Source organism: Cicer arietinum, chromosome 4 (genome assembly GCF_000331145.2).
Source record: "Cicer arietinum cultivar CDC Frontier isolate Library 1 chromosome 4, Cicar.CDCFrontier_v2.0, whole genome shotgun sequence".
Classification (NCBI taxonomy): domain Eukaryota; kingdom Viridiplantae; phylum Streptophyta; class Magnoliopsida; order Fabales; family Fabaceae; genus Cicer; species Cicer arietinum.
In genome coordinates, this window is record NC_021163.2 from 22,390,945 (window position 1) to 22,412,226 (window position 21,282).

The 21,282-nt window shown below is 29.9% G+C and overlaps 1 protein-coding gene across 1 annotated transcript; it reads right to left on the reverse strand.

Moving 5' to 3' along the window:
- Window positions 1–928: 928 nt before the first annotated feature.
- On the reverse strand, window positions 929–7,457 carry LOC101500433 (protein fluG). Its single transcript, XM_073367877.1, has 18 exons — window positions 7,231–7,457; window positions 6,363–6,614; window positions 6,201–6,269; window positions 5,840–5,954; window positions 5,660–5,765; window positions 5,313–5,469; window positions 5,125–5,220; window positions 4,915–4,963; window positions 4,545–4,804; window positions 4,245–4,417; window positions 3,882–4,002; window positions 3,636–3,688; window positions 3,410–3,539; window positions 2,793–2,938; window positions 2,473–2,661; window positions 1,710–1,942; window positions 1,368–1,504; window positions 929–1,202 (listed from the first exon to the last, which is right to left on the reverse strand). Exons 1-18 carry the CDS (start codon window positions 7,393–7,395, stop codon window positions 1,140–1,142), a joined length of 2,514 nt encoding a protein of 837 aa, XP_073223978.1. The 5' UTR covers window positions 7,396–7,457; the 3' UTR covers window positions 929–1,139.
- Between the last annotated feature and the right edge of the window lie 13,825 nt (window positions 7,458–21,282).

Genomic DNA, 21,282 nt, shown 5'->3' on the forward strand with positions numbered 1-21,282 from the left:
TCTCCATGATCTGGAGGTTCTTGCTGATTTCCGCTTGTTTTCGACGACGACTGATGTGCCGTAAAAGAAAAGGCCATAAAAACTATAATATTTGTTATATTTAATTTGTTTACTAACTTAATATCCAATACAAATTTATAAGTTACTTTTCATATAGAAAATTTAAGAGAGGATGATGGATGAGTTTAATGTAGGAAAAATCTTACATTTCATAAAACATTTACAAAAAGAATTTATATTTATCTCCCACTAAAATGATAGAAGTGCTCAAATCTACAAAATAAAAAGTCAGGACATGTTTTTTCACCACATTTTTTTAAATTGAAAAACGAAAAATTATTATAATAATGTCGCTTTGTTCATTTAACAACTGTTCTATGTGAAATTTGAATATTTTTTTTTAGTTGAGATTATAAAGTTAAACGCTTACATTTAAATACACTCATATACAACTTTTTACCATTCCAAGTAATCCTATGCTAGATAACAATAATTTAATACTCCAAATTATTAAGGTATTATAATTCTAGAAAAAAAAATATTAAGGACTTAGAATTTAAATTTTAATTAGGAAAATTACCTCCTTCCCCAATTTAAAAGAAAAAGTACTACTACTTCCGCAAGAGAAAAATAAAGCTGAGGATGAAAAATATATAAAACCAATCGACCCATGACATAACTATCCTTAATGGTTAACTTATTGAATTTAATTTATACGCTCTAACATCATTAAATATTTTTATATAATCACAATCGTCAAATCAATAAAAATATTTAACTTAATTTATTTGAATTTAATTTATACACACTATTACACTAACATCGTATAATATTTTTAATGTCAAAAAATAATAAATTTTATTATAATTAATTCACACGACTACTAAATTAGGATTTAATTAGTAAATAACTTTAATTTAATCAAATCTAAAGTCATAAACATGATTGATTTTCATTGATTGTGATGAACACTTTTTATTACATAGAAATTAAACTATTTATTTTAACAAAAAAAAAAAATTCCGTTATTTAACAAGAACCACAAACAACACCTTACAATTGCTAATGTAGAAGATTCTCCAGAATCTAAATCAATACTCTGATAAACCAATCTTGCACAGGAGAAAAAGACAACTACCTCAATAACGGTGTATGAGTTGCTTGTATGCATCCTTGTTCTCCGAGTAATGCTTAATTTCAGCCTAGCATCATAAATATGTCACATTAAAATTAATCAAGGGATCTTAATAGGTCTATAGGCAATCCAATTCCCTTGAGAGTGCCCAAAATGCTATTGATCAAGTGTTGAAAAGCTTTTCATATCTTAAGGAACTATAAATTAAAAAGCATGTAAGTCAAATACATACCTTTCGCATCGCTTTTATGGAAGTCAACAATTTTTCACCAATAAATTCTTCGAGGAAGTCAGCCTTGTCGAGAGCTTCCAAAGATTCCGAAAGTGATGTTGGCAATCTCTCAAGGTTTTCTGGATTTGGATCTGTATCTGTTTTCAAACATGTGCAGAAAATTATAAGAACAAAAAGAAAATACTTAAGGATGTTTTTGTAATTTCGATTCATTCAGACTCGAGTGACAATAAAACATGTATTCAAATATATGCAATGATTTATCATTGGAAAATCATATAAGATATTTGTTGACAAAAACAAGCACTATATATTTATGATGCATAGTTTATATGATCTTACCAACAGGTTCAGGAAGAGAAAGATGCCTACGAAGACCATCAATGCCGGCAGCAATTATAGCAGCTAATCCTAAGTATGGGTTTGCAGAACCATCAAATGATTTAAGCTCAAAATTGCTTGCTAGGCCACCGGGGGTTCCTGGCGGCGATGTAGCACGCATCGGAGCTTCTTTATTTTCATTTCCCCAGAATTTATATGCACCACTCCATGTGTGAGGTTGTAACCGATTATAACTGCAATTAAATTCAGTAGTCATGTAAGAAAACATAGCATAATTAAACGCTCATAGCACAAGCCTTCTTTTTAAACAACTTATAGTATAAGCGCTAAGCATATAAGTACTTACATATAAGCTATTTCTTTAATACAAGAAAAAATAAATTTAATCTACTTTTTTTTTTTGGAATAAGTCAAACTATTTTCATATAAACGAAACGTTATTTTTCTAATTAAGTTATCTTGCAGAGTTTATGAAAATAATTTATGGATATATCATAAGTTGTTTCCATATACGCTCCTAAACAGTCTTACAAATACTTTACTCCAATTTAACTCTAAAGTAAAATATACATAAACATTATATACTATCTCTGGTCTTAAAAGTAAGCAAAAAGTCAACATTTTCTTATATTTAAGATCGGTGATAGTATATGTTTTACTATAATGGCATTTAGAGATAGAAAAAGTTAACAAAAAATCTTAGCCTCCAACTAACAGCTTAAGCTTTAAGAAGAATGAGCTCTTATAGATAATTAACAGGAACCTGATAGGAAGTGGTGCTAGAAATGGCAAAATTGAAGGAAGATGATAAAGAACTCCAGCCATAAATTCTTTTCCCAAAGTTGATATTCCATACTTTGATGATCCATCAGATGCCATAAATACATTTTGGCCATTCTGCCACAAGCTTAGATGCACATGACATCCTGAACCCATATCATCTAATGCATACCTTGAATATTATGACAACAAAACATTGTCATACACTTCATACTTCAAAATGTTTACTTTTGTGCTATAAGGAAAAACAGAAGTTCATCAATTCTAATCAAGTTTTATAAGCTAGACTCCATTGGCACTTACTTTGGAATAAAAGTTGCAAGCAAGCCATGTTTTCTAGCAATGGCCCTAATAGTTTCACGTGTGTAAACTAAGTTGTCTGCAGCTTTAGTACAAATGGTATGTCCCAAAACTAGCTCAAATTGACCTTTTCCAGCTTCTGCATGTATCTGCAATATTTTATAAAGAAAGTAAGCTCAGAAAATGAGAAAACTATTGGAAAAGAAACATTTGAATACCTATAAAGGGCCATTAAAGGCCCTATTTAAGCAATGTTTCAAGCCTATGTAGCACCGAGACTTCAGATTGAAGACATGTCTATTCTTCGACATGTGTCAGTGTCTGAGGGACTTTGTTTATGCATAAAAAACTATAATTATTCATGTTTTTGAAGGCATTTCAATCCTTATATTAAGATATATGAATATTAATTATGTTTCTTAAGTGTCCTGGTAATAATCACTCCTTCTGGTTTAAAGACTAACAAGTTTATCTTCAAAGTAATTAATTTTGGACCATATCCACTCACCTATTTATGTGAAACCATTTGTTTTTTACAAAACTTAAATCCAATTAAAATCAAACAAAGCCATTATCATATCTACCATTTATAATTGATCAAGTTAAAAACCCCTTTTTACCTGTTCTACTGGTATGCCCAAAGAATGTAAAGCAGAAGCAGCTTCGCGAAGTATCGGAGAAACAGCATCAAATGCTGATGAGGAGCAGTAAGGACTTGTGTCAATTGGTTTCCATTCTTCTTTCCCTTCCCTGAATGGTTGGTTTTTTTCTTTCTTTTTTATAATGAATTGGCATCATAAATTACACTAATCAAAACACAAGTTCTATAATATTGTATACCATTACCTTGTTATGCTCTTCAAGAGAAAAAACTCATTCTCAAATCCTGCATTCATTACCTAGAAAGTAGACCATAATACATTCAACACAATTATTGAATTGACTAGAAGGGAGAGAAAAAATCAATAAAAAGTTAAAAACACAAAACCGTATTATACAGTGTCGGACAACTTTTTGCTGTCGTCAAAATATAATTTCTGGTTAAGTTAAATACCATAGTAAATACTAAATAATACAAACTCTGCAACATACCAAGTCAAATTCATCTTTCAGAATTTTGGTAACTCTTCTTAAGACTTCTCTTGGGCAATATTCCCATGGTTGACCAGGTTTAAGATTCAGATCAGCTAAAACTATTTCATCTTGCTTGCTCCTATAATGGAAGAGAATTTCATCAGTTTAAATAATTCAGTCTATCTTTTCAAGAAGATATTCTTGCAGACTACAAAAGCCGACATATTAATATGATAATTTCATTAAACAACATTATGTCAGAAATATTGAGAATCAATTGCTATACAAGTAGGGAATGGAATACGTGTGCAGATAAGTTAGCTTGCAAATGTGAATAATTCTTTGAGCTCAGAACATCGTCGTTAGGAAGAACTTGCGTACCAAGGAATTCTCCTTCTAGTAGACAAATCAGGCGTTAATCTTGATTCACCGACCGAACCTAAACCAGACCCTTCTGGAGATCCATCCAGAAAAGAAGTCATTACCATACAAACAAATGCTAAACCGACACCGTTCTTCGTAACAACATCATCGAAACGCTTTCTAGGAACAACCTGAAACAAAATTTGACAGCACCCTCAGAACATAATATAAATATAAAAAAATCTCTAAATTGTTTACAACCTGCAAAATGAATGAATCAATGATGTGACAGAAAAAACCCGGCTAGAGGGAACTCACGCGGCATCTGTGCTGTCCTGAATTATCAACCCATAATATACGAACAAATGAAACATCGGTCTCTAATTCATCGTTCAACTTTAAGGGCAAATTATTATGTGAACTAACAGCATTGGTAGCTAAACTAATCTTATAGAAATTGATTGCATTTCTTGCAAAGATGTCTTTTGCAGCTTCCACAGCCTCAGGTATAGAGAGATCGCCATCGATGCATGAATCACGCAAAACGGAGTAAACAACTTCACGAGACTTCTTTGCACCTGCGAAAAGCAGAACTCATTATGTTAACAAGTGAATCTTTCACACCTACATGACAAAAGACTCAAGTATAATCTTCATATTTTGTGTGATGGTAGGGATGTTAACCAACCTAAGTAGAAGGTTTCGGGAAATGCATAGCCATCGGTACTAAACATCACCTGCAATGCAAAGTTCACTCTTGTGAGACATGGCCAGAAGTTAAGAAAGTAATTTGGATTCAGTGATAAATATGAACATATATATTCTTTTGATTGTTATGCAAGATACATTAATTTATCTGAAAATTGTTAATAATTCTTTGAATTGCTTATATTGTCACCTTATTTATTGGAGCCAGCTCTAAAAGCTCTTTAAGTGATGAAATCATTCCATGTACACTTAGCTTTGGAATTGCCAACCCAAAATCAAGGTAAACCTGAATGAGAAGATTGGGTTAGATGCCAGGGAACATGTAATTATCCATATTCAAATCTACTAATACAAGTCACTGAGTTATAAAGTGTTTGCCTGAGGGTACACAGATGCTAGATATGATGCTTCCTTTGAGAATGGATAGGATGCATGTAAAAGAACAATCCGAGAATTCGAATATCTCTTGTCCTCAAAAACTGAACGGAGATGAAGAGGATTCGACAGTCGCATATCCAAATCTTTGTCTCCAAAGCTAATTACAGAAATGAAAAGTTTAGTATTTAGGTAAAAGTAGAGTTACAAGCAACAAAAGAATCACGGCATCTATCTCCAAAAATATGTAAGTAGGAAAAGAAACTACAACTTTCACGAGCACCAAACATAACACTGATACGTAACAATGATAATAATTTAAGAAAATAGAAGTGTTTGAATGTAATTACCCTGTGTGTATCTGCATTGGTAAGTCATAGGATTGAGCAACTTCCAAACTTTGCAAGAAGATGTAGTCGATAAGATTTTTGTTTGCGATACGGATGGGCTTGCCAGCTGAAAATGTAGAATGATAAATATGAATACCATGAAACAGAACATTACAAAACCAACTTGCATATTCAACTCACCAAGTAACACTTGTCTGAGACCCTCCTGAGCATCATTTGTAGCAACATTTATATTGATTTCTAAGCCACCACGGTATGCAGCTATGCTTTTCAAACCAAATATCTCACCAGCAACTGTAAAAGGTGATGCTAAGGAACCTATCTTAAGTTATTCAATATATTTTTGTAAAGCTAAGAACATTTGTTGTGCGGGTTTGAATATGTGTCAAAATCATTCATCATGGATGATTAAAACATCTTAATAGTTATTTACATTATTTCAATGCTATCAAATTATAACAATCACCAAATTTTTGATTCGGAAATGCAATATGTATATAACTAAACAAAAATATTCTAGTAGTAATACATATGAAGGATATGATTTCAACTTTGAGACAAATGCTTTAGTGAATGAATCCAGCGTCCAGAAAGATCCATCAGGCAAATCCTTCAGGGAGTATCAAATAATTATGAATACAATTTCAAATAGAAAGATGCAATATAACAAATCAAAAGTGATTAATGTCTAAGAGAATCTCACTTGATCAAGGATTTCTTCAGCAACCCTTTCAATTCTTAAGATTCTACCAACAAAAGGAGTAAAACTCTTATGCCATTCTATATCATGCTTTTTGTCCAATGCTAAACCATCATCCATAAGTATAGCAGAGATTCCTGCAGCTTTGAAACATGTCGAACACACGAATTGCAATCCGGACACTCTTCGGTGTTCTTCAACGCTTTGCAAAGATAACTCACATCCATAAAGCTCAGATAAATCCCTTAGATTTCTCTGAACATTAAATAAAGGACTGTCATAATAAGATTCCATACAGAAAATATTTGAAGTTCTCCAAAACAAAAATAAAAGGTGGCATTGTGCCATAAACTGATGATTAGTGAAGTTTCAATTTCAAAGATGACACACATCTTCATTTCACATGTAACAGCTTAAGATTAAGATGTTATAGCATTAACATTTGTCATATTGGTGTTTATGTATAAGTTATAACTACAAGTTATTCCTATGACATATGATACCTTAAAACATATGATACCTTAAAATCAAACTGTGTTCAAATAAGTGAATCCAAACAAATCTTAAATTCCACATGAAGCAAACCAGAAAGACCAGAAGTGTTCAGGGGCGTTGACTTTTTATTCTTTATACATATTAACAGATTAATATATGTCCCTTCATATTCATAGGATAAAACAATTAAAAAAATAAAAATAAAATATATTGAAACCAAAGAGAAAGTTCTTCAAGCAAAAGGGCATAGATTATTAGAGATATAGTTCATTTATATGTATATTTCTTCTCTTCCATAGCCTGTCAAGTTTTGAAACGTTTTAAAAAATGGATATAGAAAAAGTTAGAGCAATTAAGGAGTTGAAAAAGAAGTTACCTTAAAAGAAAGAGAGTGTTGTGAAGAAGCAAGAGCATCATCACCTTGTGCTTCAGAAAAGGCATGAATAAAAGGCAAGTTTGAATGAAAAGAAACTATGTTGTGAGCATGACCATCCACAAGTTCCACCTCTTCAACCACTTTTCTCAATTCACTCAAATCCATTGTTTTTCACACTGTCTCCTAAGCAAGTGGTCAAGATCAAAATCCTTTTGTGTTTGGTTATTTATTTATTTCAAATTATTGTCTTTTTGTACTCACTCTAGACTTACATATAAATAAAAAAATATATTTAATTCAAATTTAGAATTAATCCATTTTGACTTTTAAGACTTATATATAACAAAAGAAATACGTATTTGGTTTGAATTTGAAACAGATACATTTTGATTTTTACTCCAAGTTTGGAGGTAGTATTATAGTGAAGTCTCTTTCATTTACTTAGTTGGAATTTGGTGCATTTATTGAGCTCGAGTTAGTAAATTAATTTATTTGTTCCGTTTCTTTTTATAATAGGTATTTAAATTAATAAAAATTAATATAATTTATTATTATCATTATATAGATTAAATACGTTAACTTTTATTAATTTATATCTTTTATAAGAAGTAATAGATATAGTATTTTATCACAATCATATATTTATCAAAATCATCGCAATTTAAAGAGATATCATAAAGAAATTTATATTTTTATCGGTTGGTAGTATAAATCCTTTTTACTTGAGTAATGCATGTCAATTGCAGTCATTTATAAATATTACATTGGGGACAATATGTATTTGATTCGACTGTATTTCTTTTGGTTTTTTTTTTAAATAACTATTTTTTTTTTAAAATTATCAATCTATTTGATCAATGCATTTAAACATATGTTTTTAGTTTCGTAGTGGTATATTTTGAAAGTATTTTTCAATTTAAGATTAGTTTTTTTTAGTATATTTCTCAACTTTTGGTCATAATTGAGTTTTGATATAATTATTTGTATATTGAGTTTTGCTCGTTCTGAAAGTCATAACTTGAATTCTAGATATCAAATTGACGCGTGCGAGCATGAAAGTTAAGAGTTAGAGTTACAACTTCATAACTTGAATTCTAGATATCAAATTGACGCGTGCGAGCATGAAAGTTAAGAGTTAGAGTTACAACTTCTATGATGGAACCAAAGTCCAAATAAAAACTTTACTTACTCAAAACGACTAATTACATTACCTAAGCTTTGATAATAATATTTATTATTGGGCCACTTGTTTTTTGCTCTAGAACTTTTAGAACCAAAAATGAGTATTATATATTTTACTTTTAGTAAGTCGAGTTCGGATTTTTTTCAAATACTTAGATACAATATAAAGTTTTCTTATTTTGAAAAAAATAGAACAAGAACCTTCCTAGTCAGATTTATGATGGAAAGCTAAATTCTATGATTAATCTCCTATTTTAAGATTTCATTAAAACATTGAGGTTTATTTGTACAATGTCTATTTCACGATGATGATTTTATTCATTTTCGTGATTTAATTCGAATGTCAATAGAGTTGATAATTTGATTTGACATAATTTAATTTCTAAATTAATTAATGGTAGTTTTTCGACACTTGATCGTTAACTATAATACATATTACTGTAATATTTAGTTCAGTAAATGAAACAAAACTCACATAGTGTTGATTTACATTTGCTTGATCAATTCTATAGTCAAATAGAAATATAATCTCAATTATAAATTGAACCGTTGATAAAATCTGTAATAGATCTAAGATTCTCAAATTAGTAGATTAGTCGTTTTAAATTTGCGTTATTGTAATTCGTTCTGAATCTAAATTCAAAACCCCTATTTATTTATTTTTTTTTTTTTTATCGATTCTAAATTTGATTAATATTATAAAAAGTTGCGAGATAACTCGAGTTGTTACCCTAAATTATGTTTTTTTTATTACTCGTATTGGATCGATAAGCAACAACTAATTACTATTTTTTTAAAAAAATAATATACCGGTCTATTCTTTTATTCTCTCAAACTTGACCTCACACTTTAAAATAGCTAAAAATGTGTATTTTTAATGTTTTATTTTTAAGTAGAGTACAATTTCACTTTTTGAAACAACAAAAGTATATTTTTATTTTTTATTTTTTATTTTAAATTTTAGTGCGACTTCGCTATTTGAAAGAGCAAAGTCATGAATGTCCAATTTTCTATTTTAGTTATAAAAAACGTCAAATTAAATTTGTATTATAGATCCTAATAAAAATTCAAAAATGATTATTAATAATAGAATACATTGACACAATGTATCATAATTTGTAGAGAAAAATTCTAATTATATTAATTCAAGAATATTAACTCTCATACATAGCTGAAATAGAGTATCACAATTCTAAAATATATAAATTTAAAATGATGATCTAAATAATATTTATATTAAAATTGAAATATATATTAAAAAAAATATAAAGAAAATGCAACATATATCAGTTAATATTTCATACTCAAAATATTAAAGACAACTCTACTCAATTTTAATGATTTTTATTTTGTTTTTATTTTGTAATTTGAGTAAATATTTGTATTATTAACAATTATAAGTTATAATTATTTATACTATAAATTTGAATTTTACGTTTTCTATAATTAAAAAAAAAAATTGGTCTTCATGACTTTGGTCTCCATAGAGCCAAGTCGTACTAAACAAATGAAGCTGGAGAACCTCGATTTCCATTATAAGAACCTCCAACTCTATTGTCTTGACAACAATGGTTTGATCTCTTAAGACTCGTCTCTGTGGTGTTCATGAATCTGAATTATCCAAAATAATAATTAGGAGTTAAATGTGTTATTGATCATGTGCAAAGTTGAATCCCTGGCAAATCATTGTTGAAATGAGAGAAAAAGTAGAAATGTCGGTTTCCATTTTATATTTTTCATTTTCCTTTAAATTCTATTTTTGTCATTACACATTATGTCTTGACGTGTGCAAATAAGACATATTGGTAGTCAGAGATTGATAGATATGGGTCATGCCTAGATTTTGTGTATATATAAATTAAATAGCTATTGTACAAATTATTTTACACAAGACAATTATACTTTGTTGCAATTTATCTTCCATTACAAATTTTATACCTACATTACACTTTTTTAGTCGCGTTAATATTGTTCATCTAACAGGATTGAGTTTTATACAAGGAGTTTGACCTCTCACAACTAGGGTTGATAGCATGACATTTACTATTTTGAGGCTTAATTTAAATGCCTAAAATTTTTTTTTGAGGTCTATGACGATAACCTCACTTGTTTTGGATCGATTTTATTTTTAAGTTGATGAATATTGATTTAAATTATTGTTTGGAGAAATATTTATATTTTAGTGTCTAATATATCTCAAGCAGAATTATATTTGATAAAAAAAATTCATCTCAATTAACGGTTTTTGAAATAATTAAAAATGAATTCGTTGTTAATAAATATTAATCGATAGTTTATCTTAAGTATTTATATTTAAATTTCTAAAGGAAGTGTGTACTATATATGTCCCACCAACGTGTACGTGCTGCGATTATTAATTGTAGTAGTACGTTCTTAATGAATGGATTATGCCATGGTGTGGTGTCTGGTTGCACAAGATTCTTTCTTCTCTTTGAATTAGATTTGATTGAAACGTGTTAGTTATTGTAGTGGAGAAATAGTTGGTCCACTTGCACGTGGTACCGCAGAAGGTGAAACCCAAATGGTGTGAATTACAAAGTACATGTATATTTTTGTGGAGGCAGAGAGAGGGAATGCCTTCTTCTACAAATCTCTTGTTTAACTCATGAAATTAATTAACATTGATAAGTGCTGTACGTGTTGGATACTGCGAAGTATTTCATATATAAATGGTCAAAGAAATAACAAATGGTTAGACAATTAAATATCAGAAATCGCAACTTTTAATGACAAAATATAAACCATGAAAATTAATTTAGCAAAATATTTCACTATAATAACATTAGAGAATATCAACAACAAATAACTATCACCATAGATAAAAATCAAACAAATAATAAACATTTTACAAAAGTGAATATTTGAAATTAACTGGTAAAATTACTAATAATATATATCAAAAGAACAAATTCAATAGTAACAATAATATATTGAAATTGTAAATCAGACGGAATAAATTTACTACACACTAATTACCACCGAAATCAATATTTTCTCTTCTTCTATGTGTCACGAGCGCAACTTCTATTTTAAGGAACACAATGCTAACGACACTTTTTCTTTGCAATTAGGAATTTCAAATCTCTTTTATTCATTATTATCGGCCAAGCTCCAAAAATCAACTTATCCCCCTTTTGTTTTGTTTTGTTTTCTATAATAATAATAATAAGTTTACTTGGTGTGCCTCACTTAGGAGTGACCACCCAACAAATTTCCTACTCAAGACTTAAGAGGAAAGGTAGTCTTTAATTATATTTTCTTTAATTATTTCTACAATATATCATCTTCGATCCAAACAAATTTTTTGTCATCATATCTAAACAATTCTCATCGATGTGGATCTTCTCAATAGAGAATGACTTCACCTTTAGCACATCTAATATCCAATGATACCACATCTCAATGTGTTTCGACTTTGCATAAAAATTTGGATTTTTGATAAGATGAATCACACTCTATTGTCGTATAATAACACAAACTTGTCTGATTTGAGGCCTAACTACTGTAGGAGTTTCTTCATCCACAAAAGATCTTTAGATGCTTCACTTGCTGCTAGAGCTGTCAAAATGGATTATTCCGAATGGGTCAGCCCACTAAAATACAAGACTTGGACCTAATAATTTCATCCCGATTTTTTCAAGGACTTTTTAGCCCAGAATGAATAAACCCATTATCCATTCATGTTAGCCTGTATGGGTACTGGGCAGCCTTCTACCCACATAACTAATGTTAAAAAAAAAATAAAAATAGTAACATTGGCCCACTAAAAAAAGGTCCAAAAGATATTCAACCCACTTAGTTGGTTATATATATATATATTATCTTTAGTTGTTTATATATTTTTAACAATCAATTTATTTATTTTCCTATATGGACAATCATCCAACACTTTTAAAAATGTGAACATTGCTCAAGGAGTCTAAAAACACTTATTTTAGAGTCACATTAGGACTATATAGCACTTTATTTGAATTTGGTTTGGGTTTGAGTTTGAGTTATGTTAGACAAATCTAAATCCATTTGTGTTATGCTAGATAATATCTCTAATTTTTGGATAATTTGAACTTATTTTAATTTGTGTGTTGTTTTGAAAATTTTGAATGGGGTTTGTGTTAATTGGAAAATCCAAATTTAGTTTGTGTATAAAGAATAAACCGTATTTTTTTAAATGGGGATTCAAATTGATTCATACTTAATGCATAAGTAGTATACCATAATTTTTTTTAAATGGGCATTGAAGAAAATTTTGAAGTTCAAATAGTTGCAAAGAAATTGAAGTTCAAATAGTTACCCGTCAGACCTGCAACCCGTCTAGGGTCGGGCTCGTGTAGTATTTTTGCAGCCCATATTAAAATAGGGCCTTTTGGTCTAGTCCGAAGAAACCCACAACCTATTAAAATAGCCCGTTTTGACAGCTCTAGTTGCTGCAATATACCCAGCCTCAGTTGATAAAGCAACACACTTTTGTAACCTTGATTGCCAAGACACAACTTTCCATGCAAACTCATTATATAACCAGATTTGTGTAGCCATCTAACACAAGTTGTGTAGCCATCTAACACAAGTTGACCACCTCCAAAACATAGACACACTTTGTAAGTGCCTCTGAGGTATCTAAGAATTCATTTCACTGCTTTCCAATGATCTTTACTAGGATTAGAGAGAAATAGACTAACAACTCGAATATCATACACAATATTTGTTTGTGTGCATACCACATACATCAAACTACCAACTGCAGATGAATAATGAACATTTTCATCTCTTCTTTATCTTTCTCAATTTAGGGCACAACTCAAAATTCAATTTAAAATGACTAGAAAATGGAGTACTAGTAGGTTTGCAATTGCTCATATTAAACACCTCTAACACATTTTCAATGTAATTATGTTGAGACAACCACAACTTACCATTCTTTCTTTAGATATTAAATTTTTTTAGTTTCATGACCAACAATCAATATGTCATCCACATATAACAAGAGAATAATAAAATCACCATGAGAGAATATCTTGACAAACCCACAAGGTCAGAAGTAGTTTTACTATACCCATGTTTGAGCTCGTACAAACTTTTCTTCAATTTGCACACAAGCTACTCTTTACCTTTGACTTTAAACCCTCAGGTTGCTTCGTATAAATCTCTTTCTACAAATCTTCATGAAGAAATTTCGTCTTTACATCAAGTTGTTCAACCTCTAGGTTCAAACTATCTGTTAACCCAAATACAACTTGAATTGGGGACATCTTCACTATAGTGAGAAAATTTCTTCAAAATCAATACCCTTTTACTAATTAAATCCTTTCACAATCAATCTTACTTTTTATCTTGGTTAAAAACTATTATCTTCTACATTTATCTTGTATAATCATTTATTCTTGAGTATTTTTCTGCCCTTAGGCAACTTCACTACCTCAAATGTGTGATTCTTAAGCAAAGAGTTCATCTCTTCTTGCATGACCTTCAACCACTTTTGCTTATCCGCATTTGCAATGCCATTTTAGTATTACTCTGACTCTCATCTATCAATGATCATCACATACTCATGTGGAGGATATCTCTTAGAAGGTTGATGTTCTCTAGTAGACTTTCACAATCCAGGCTCAGTTGGTGGCTTAAGTGGAACCTGATCGTCATAGTGAGGTACACAATCATCAGTTAAATTCTCATCATCTACCTCTATATCTCCCCATCAACAAAATTTTCATCAAGGGGATTAGAGGCGACATGAACGTAACTTATGGAATTTGATTTCTATTTCTCAACTTTATTGAAGTCTTAAATTGTTTTTTCTTCAACAAATATCACATCTTGACTTTTGATAATTTTCTTGTCAACTAGGTCCCACAATCTATATCCAAATTCTTTATCATCATAACCAACAAACACACACTACTTGAATTTGCTATCAACCTTAAACTTCCAATCTCACGAAACATGAACAAAACATCTGCAACCAAACAATCTTAAATGACGATAAAATATATATTTTTCTGTTACATTGTTCATTGTTTCACCCCAAAAGTTTTTCGATAATTTTGCATGAGAGGGCATACATATGATTCTGTCATTAATTGTACGATTCATTCTCTTTACAACACCATTTTGTTGAGGTGTCTTTGGAACTATTTTCTCAAGTCTGATTATGTGTTCTTTACAATATTCTTTAAACGGATCTCTGTATTACCATCATTATCTGATCGAACACATTTCAATTTTCTCCCTTTTTCTTTTTCAACACTTGCATGAAAGTGCTTAAAAACTCTGATTTCAAAGGAAAAGTCTACACTTTTCTAGAGTGATCGTCAATAAAAGTAATAATAATTATTGTTTTTCCCCTTATTTTGTTTATCTATGGATCATTAATGTTTTCCCTTTATTTTTACTTTAATATTTATTAGCCTATTTTTTTCATTCTTAAAGTAAGTCATAATTTTTCTTTTCTATACAACATTAACTACATTTCTTAATGTCGCAGCCTAAAATTTTGAGTGTTCCTTGAATTCAATGGAGTCACCACCAAAATTTATTTATAAATAGAAAATATATTCGGAAACACTTAAAATAAAAAGAATTAAAATGATTTTTGAAACCAAATTTTGAGTTCGGGTGTCGATTATGCGTAAGGAATATGTTAGCACCATACCATATTCATTAAATACGGTTACCTACAATTAATTTAGCAAAATTATTATTAACATAAATATATTTATTTCTCCTTATTATTAATTATAAATATCAATTGTTTTTTAATGTGATTTTGAAATAAATGCATGCTATGAAAGAGAGGGAAACAAATATTTTTTTTATTTGTTTGACAAGAGTGTGATCTTACTCCAACGTATCTCCAGTGCGATGGAGAAATCAATGCTACATAGTTCTTGAATAGAAAATACAGATGTGCTGATTGCTTTTAAAAAAAATGTATTTTGTTAATGATAAAAAAAAAAAGGTTATTTTGATGAGAAAAAAATGAGTTTTTTTTTATTTGAATAATTATTTTTGAAATACGAGTGTTAAAACTATCAAGTCATAAAAATAGTGTCTCAAAGACTCAAGGAGTAAATAGATGTCTCATTTAGTTAATTCATTTAAGAATATTTTATTATTTTTGGTTTTAAAACCACCAAGTGGTACAATTTGTGTCTTAACAACTCAAAAATTAAAATGATATCACATCTACTTAATTAAATTTAAAAGTTGATTTGAGATTAATTTATTTATAAATTTAAGTTCTAGAACTGTCAAATTGTACAACTTGCGACAACTCAAATATAAAAGAATGACACATTTAGTTAACCTTTAATAATTTTTTTTTGGAAGATTTAAAGTATTTGTTAGAAAATAATTAAATTTAATATAAAAAAAATTTGACTTGTTTGTTTTCCCAAAAAAATGAATGTTAAAAGCATAAAGCTACATAAAAAGTTTCAAGTCCAAAATAATAATTTTAATATCTAATAATAAAAAAGTAAAATAAATTAAAGAGAAAAAGAAGAATATCATATAATAATATAAAAAAAAAATACTAATATATAAAACACATATTAACCCTACTTATTTTTATAAAAGGTGTGAAAGAAAGTAAAAGCCAACATCATCGCGATTGAGAGAAAAGATAAGAGTTGAGAAAAAAAGCAGGAAAAAAAAAAAAGAAAGAGATAAAGAAAGAAAGAAAAAAAGAAGAGACTTAGAGGGAGAAGGAAAAGACCGAGAGGGAGCGTGGAGACTCAGAGGGAGGGGAAGAAATCAAGAGGTCGAGCATGACAGTACCAAAAAGTGTCGTCGTCCAATGTTTAAATTTTCAGTTTTATTTTTTCTATCTTCTTCTTCATGATTTATCTTATTTATTTATATTCCTACTGCCATTACATTTGTATACCAACCAAGTTTTTATTTTTATTTTTTCATAACTTATTTTATATTGGAACATTACATTTGTATAACAACAAAATGATTATAATATAAAAGGAGGAAAAGAAAATACCTTTTCTGTTCTTCGTGTTTCAGTTTGTGTTTTTTACTGCATCTATTTTTTTACCTCTTCGTGTAATACACAACTCTCTTTTTATTTATTTATTTTTATTTTAATTCATTTTTGGTGCTAAATGGGAATAATTATGTAAATTATGGACTCAAAATTGGGTTAGATTTGTAAAATGATAATTTTTTAGATTTTATAATAATAATTATAAAATATTTATTAAACATATTATTACTTTTATTTTTAAATTATTTTTGAGTAGTTGGATAAAATTAGGATACTACACTTAATTTACGTGAAATTGATAAAATGACATATAATTTGACATCGATGATGAAGTTTTAATTATTTAGTTCAAAGTAACATTCAAACAAATGTATTAATGGTCATTAATGTTTGACCATTTAAAAGGAGAAAGAATTTCATCACCCCTTGAAGGCCAATAAAATTGTTATTCAAAACAATAAGAGATAAAAATCAATTACATGAATATTCTACTCCCTCTAATCTTATATATAAATAATGGATGATGAAATTCAAATTTTAGACAAAATATATTAATTTTTCACCAACGGTTTTTTTAAGATTTTGTTTTCGGTTGCAGATAAATTTAAAAAAAAAACCATGTAATTTATTTCCTCCAAGGTGAACACTTTGGTACTCTTTTGTTATAATCGATACAAATACCTCGATGAAGTGGACAAATCAAATAATTTCATGTGTATTAAAATTTATATAGTCATTGTATAAAATATTTAGATATAAATGTTCTAAAATAACCATCTAACTTTTTTCTCTCGACTCAAAAGTGCCTATAGCATTTCATTAATAAGAATGTCATGAATATAATTTGGAATATCAGTAAAAATATGAGTACCAACTATAGATGTGGCTACCTACGTTAGCGCACGAGTAGCCTCATTTGTTTGTCTTCAATAAACAAACTCAAGTCTAGAGTTTCAAAATAATCATCTAACTTAGTAAATTGGAAAAACACCTTTGCGGCTGGGAAGATGGGCCATGTCACGCTGATGACAATTAGGGTTGTTTAAATTTATCTTTGAATGATGAAAAAGTTTGGGAGATTAGACCTCTTTGTCTTAATACTAATTAACCACCATTATCGGGTGGAGTCATAATTCAATTCATTTCTTAGACTGACCCTTTATTTACTTGTTTATTTTCAAAAATGATCTTTATACTGGATTCGTGTTTATTCTCTTTTTCGTCATTATTTATTTGTGAGTATTAAATTATCTAATGCAAGCTACATGTATCCTTTATCTTCTATATTACTGTATCATAATTTACCCTCTAACCATAAGAATTTTATTATGGCCATCCCTTCACGTGATGAGCCTAAGATTTTTAAACAAACATCTACATTTCCACATTGGGTCAAGGCCATGGATGATGAGCTCAAAGTTGTTCAACCCAATAACACTTGGTTTCTTATTAAATTAACTCAAGGAAAAACACCAAATGGATGCAAGTGGGTCTACAAGACCAAACTCCATTCAGATGGCTCTCTCGAACGTTACAAGGAACATTTAGTCGCTAAATGCTACACCCAAATTGAGGGTGTGGACTTCAACGATAAGATTTGTACCTATAAATACTCCCTTGTACAACCAAATTTAGGTACAAGGGAGTATTTATAGGTACAAATTTTATTATGGCCATCTCTTCACATGATGAACCTAAGATTTTTAAACAAACATCTACATTCCCACATTGGGTCAAGGCTATGGATGATGAGCTCAAAGTTGTTCAACCCAACAACATTGGTTTCTTATTAAATTAACTCAAGGAAAAACACCAAATGGATGCAAATGGGTCTACAAGACCAAACTCCATTCAGATGGCTCTCTCGAACGTTACAAGGAACATTTAGTCGCTAAATGCTACACCCAAATTGAGGGTGTAGACTTCAACGATACCTTTAGTCTCATGGCTAAGCTAACAATTGTGTGTCTCATCCTTGCCATTTTGATGCCTCACAAAATTGGTCCATTCATTAGTTAGACGTCAACAATGATTTTCTACATGGGAGACATAGATGAAGAAGTCTATATGCCTCTGTTAGAAAAAAGAAAATATTTCTAATAGAAAACTCATAATTTTCTTGATGTTTAATGTCAAGTACAAGGGAGCATTTATAGGTACAAATAGATAACTCTAGACACATCTTTAGGTGTTTCTTAATTAATACCAACTTCTAGATACATCCCATATTTTTCTATAATTAAAGCACTTCTAGATTCTTACATAAAAATTCTAGGCTAAATTACATTTGTGGTCCTTTAACTTAATCTCAGGTAACGTTTTAGTCCTTTATCTTTTTTTTTTCCCGACTTGGTCCTTTATTTTAATTTTAAGTGACAATTTGATATTTTATGTTTTAAAATTTCAACAATGTTATCCTTTATGTTTTAAAATTTCAACAATGTTATCCTTTTTTATACAAAAATTCAAAAAAAAAATTCAATCAAAACTCATAAAATTAATTATATTCTTCAATATAATACAAATTTCATCAAATTCGTGACGCAAATCTTCAAATAAACTCATATTTTCATACTTTATTTGATATTGTTAGGAATAAAGGACTAAATTGGGAAAAAAAAAAGATAAAGGACTAAAACGTTACCTGAGATTAAGTTAAAGGACCAAAAATGTAATTTAGCCAAAATTCTATATGGTTCTGGACTTACATAATTTCAAATTATTAATAACAATGTTCCTTTTTAATTTGAAATTTTCTTCTTCATTCCAAGTCTTGTTCTTAGTCTTTGAAAGTCTTCATATTTTAACGGCTTTGTAAAAATATCTGCAACTTGATCTTGAGTCTTCACATATTTAAGCTCAACTTCTTTCTTGATTATCTAATGAAATGATACCTTGTGTGTAGGTGCTTGTTGCAATCATGAAACATTGGATTCTATGTCAGTGCTTGTGCAAACTTGTTGTCTATACAAATATCAATAGCTTCCTTTTGTGGTATATGAAGTTCCTCCAATAATCTCCTTAGCTAAATGGCATCGCAAGTGCAAGATGTTGCTGCTATATACTCTGACTCACATGTTGAAAGTGTGACAATAGGTTGCTTGTTTGAGCTCCACGAAAAAGGATAGTCCCCCATGAAAAATATAAAGACACTAATACTATTTATATCACCAATAGCTCCCGCAAAGTCCCTATCACATAATCAAAAGAGTTTAAAATCATTAAAAGACCTTTTAGGTAGCGGAGTAACCTCTTAGTAACTGTCACTGGATTAGGGGCTTCCACGAAATGACTCATTCTCAAACAGCATATAGAATGTCAGGCCTTGTAAATGTTAAGTATCTTAGGCTTCCAATGATGATTTTGAAAAAAGAAGGGTCTTTTTGTCCATCTTCAAACTTCGACAACTTCAATTCACTCTCCATTATTGTGTTCACTAGATTGCAATCGAACATTTTAAATTTCTTCAAAACTTCCTTCACATAATTTTCTTGAGAGTTAAATATACCTTCTTCCAATTGCTTTACTTATAAGCCTAAGTAGTATGACATGAGCCCAACATCAGTCATCTCGAATTCAAACGCCATGGCCTTTTAGAACTATTCAAATAAACTTGGATTGTTCCCAGTGAATATACGATCAACCAAATAGAGACAAACAATCAAAATATCTCCATTATCACAGACTTTACATAAAGAGAATATTCATTAAGACAACGAGCAAACCCATTGTCTTGGAAGTATTTGTTGATGCGACTATACCATGCTCTCTCCATTAGCATTTTTTTAGTCTTGTACACCCATTTGACTTCAATTGCTTCATGACCTATTGGAAGAGTTATTAACTCACAAGTGATGTTCTTCACAATTGATTTGATCTCTTCATCCATGGCTTCTCTCATCTTTTATGTTTCACTGCTTTGCCATAATTTAATGGCTCACTATCCGCCGAGAGACAATACAACTCTTCAAGGTCAAGAGTAACTTTAGTTGACCTTTCATAAATGTATTCTATATCTTTCTTCTTAATTGGTCTTTCGCTTTAACTTTCATCTAGAGAAGTAGGTGAAGGAGGATGTGAAGAAGGTGAAGTTGCATCTTGTACTAGTGTTGTGGTCTCTTAATCTTCTTCAAAATATGAAAGGAAATTATAGTTATTTTCTTCTTGAGCTTCTCAATTCCATGTAGCATCTTCATCAAATTCGACATCACGATTCACCACTACCTTATTGTTGTGTGGGTTGTACAACTTGTATCTTTTAGAATGCGGATCATAATCAAAAAAGACATGTTTGATGCTTCGCTCATCAAGCTTTCGATCTTCCTTGTTGTGGCACATGTGCATATGCTTCGCTCATCAAGTGATTAATACTAGGCTTTCTTCTTTGACATTTGAATTTTGAGAGAGATTTTCCAAATAGACCGCACAAGGAAATGCTTCAGCCAAAAACTCCTTTGGCATCCTTTTGGATTATAGCATGCATTTTTTCATGTGAAAAATAGTTCTATTACTTCTCTTGGCTACTTCATTCTATTGCGAAGATCTTGAAACTATCAATGGACGAAGAATTCCATGAGTTGAACATAATTAATCAAACTCATTCGAAGTGAATTCACCTCCTCAATCATATCTCAAAGCTTTGATTTCATGACCGCTCTAGTTTTCTACAAGAGCTTTGAAGTTCTTGAAAGCAATAAAAGCTTCTGATTTTTACTGTAAGAAATAAATCTAAGTTTTTCTACTAAAGTCATTAATAAAGAGAATGAAATATTTACTCTTATCCAATGAAGATGGATTGATTGACCCACACAAGTCGATATGCACAAGTTGTAGTGGCTTAGTTACTTTTGATGTGGCTT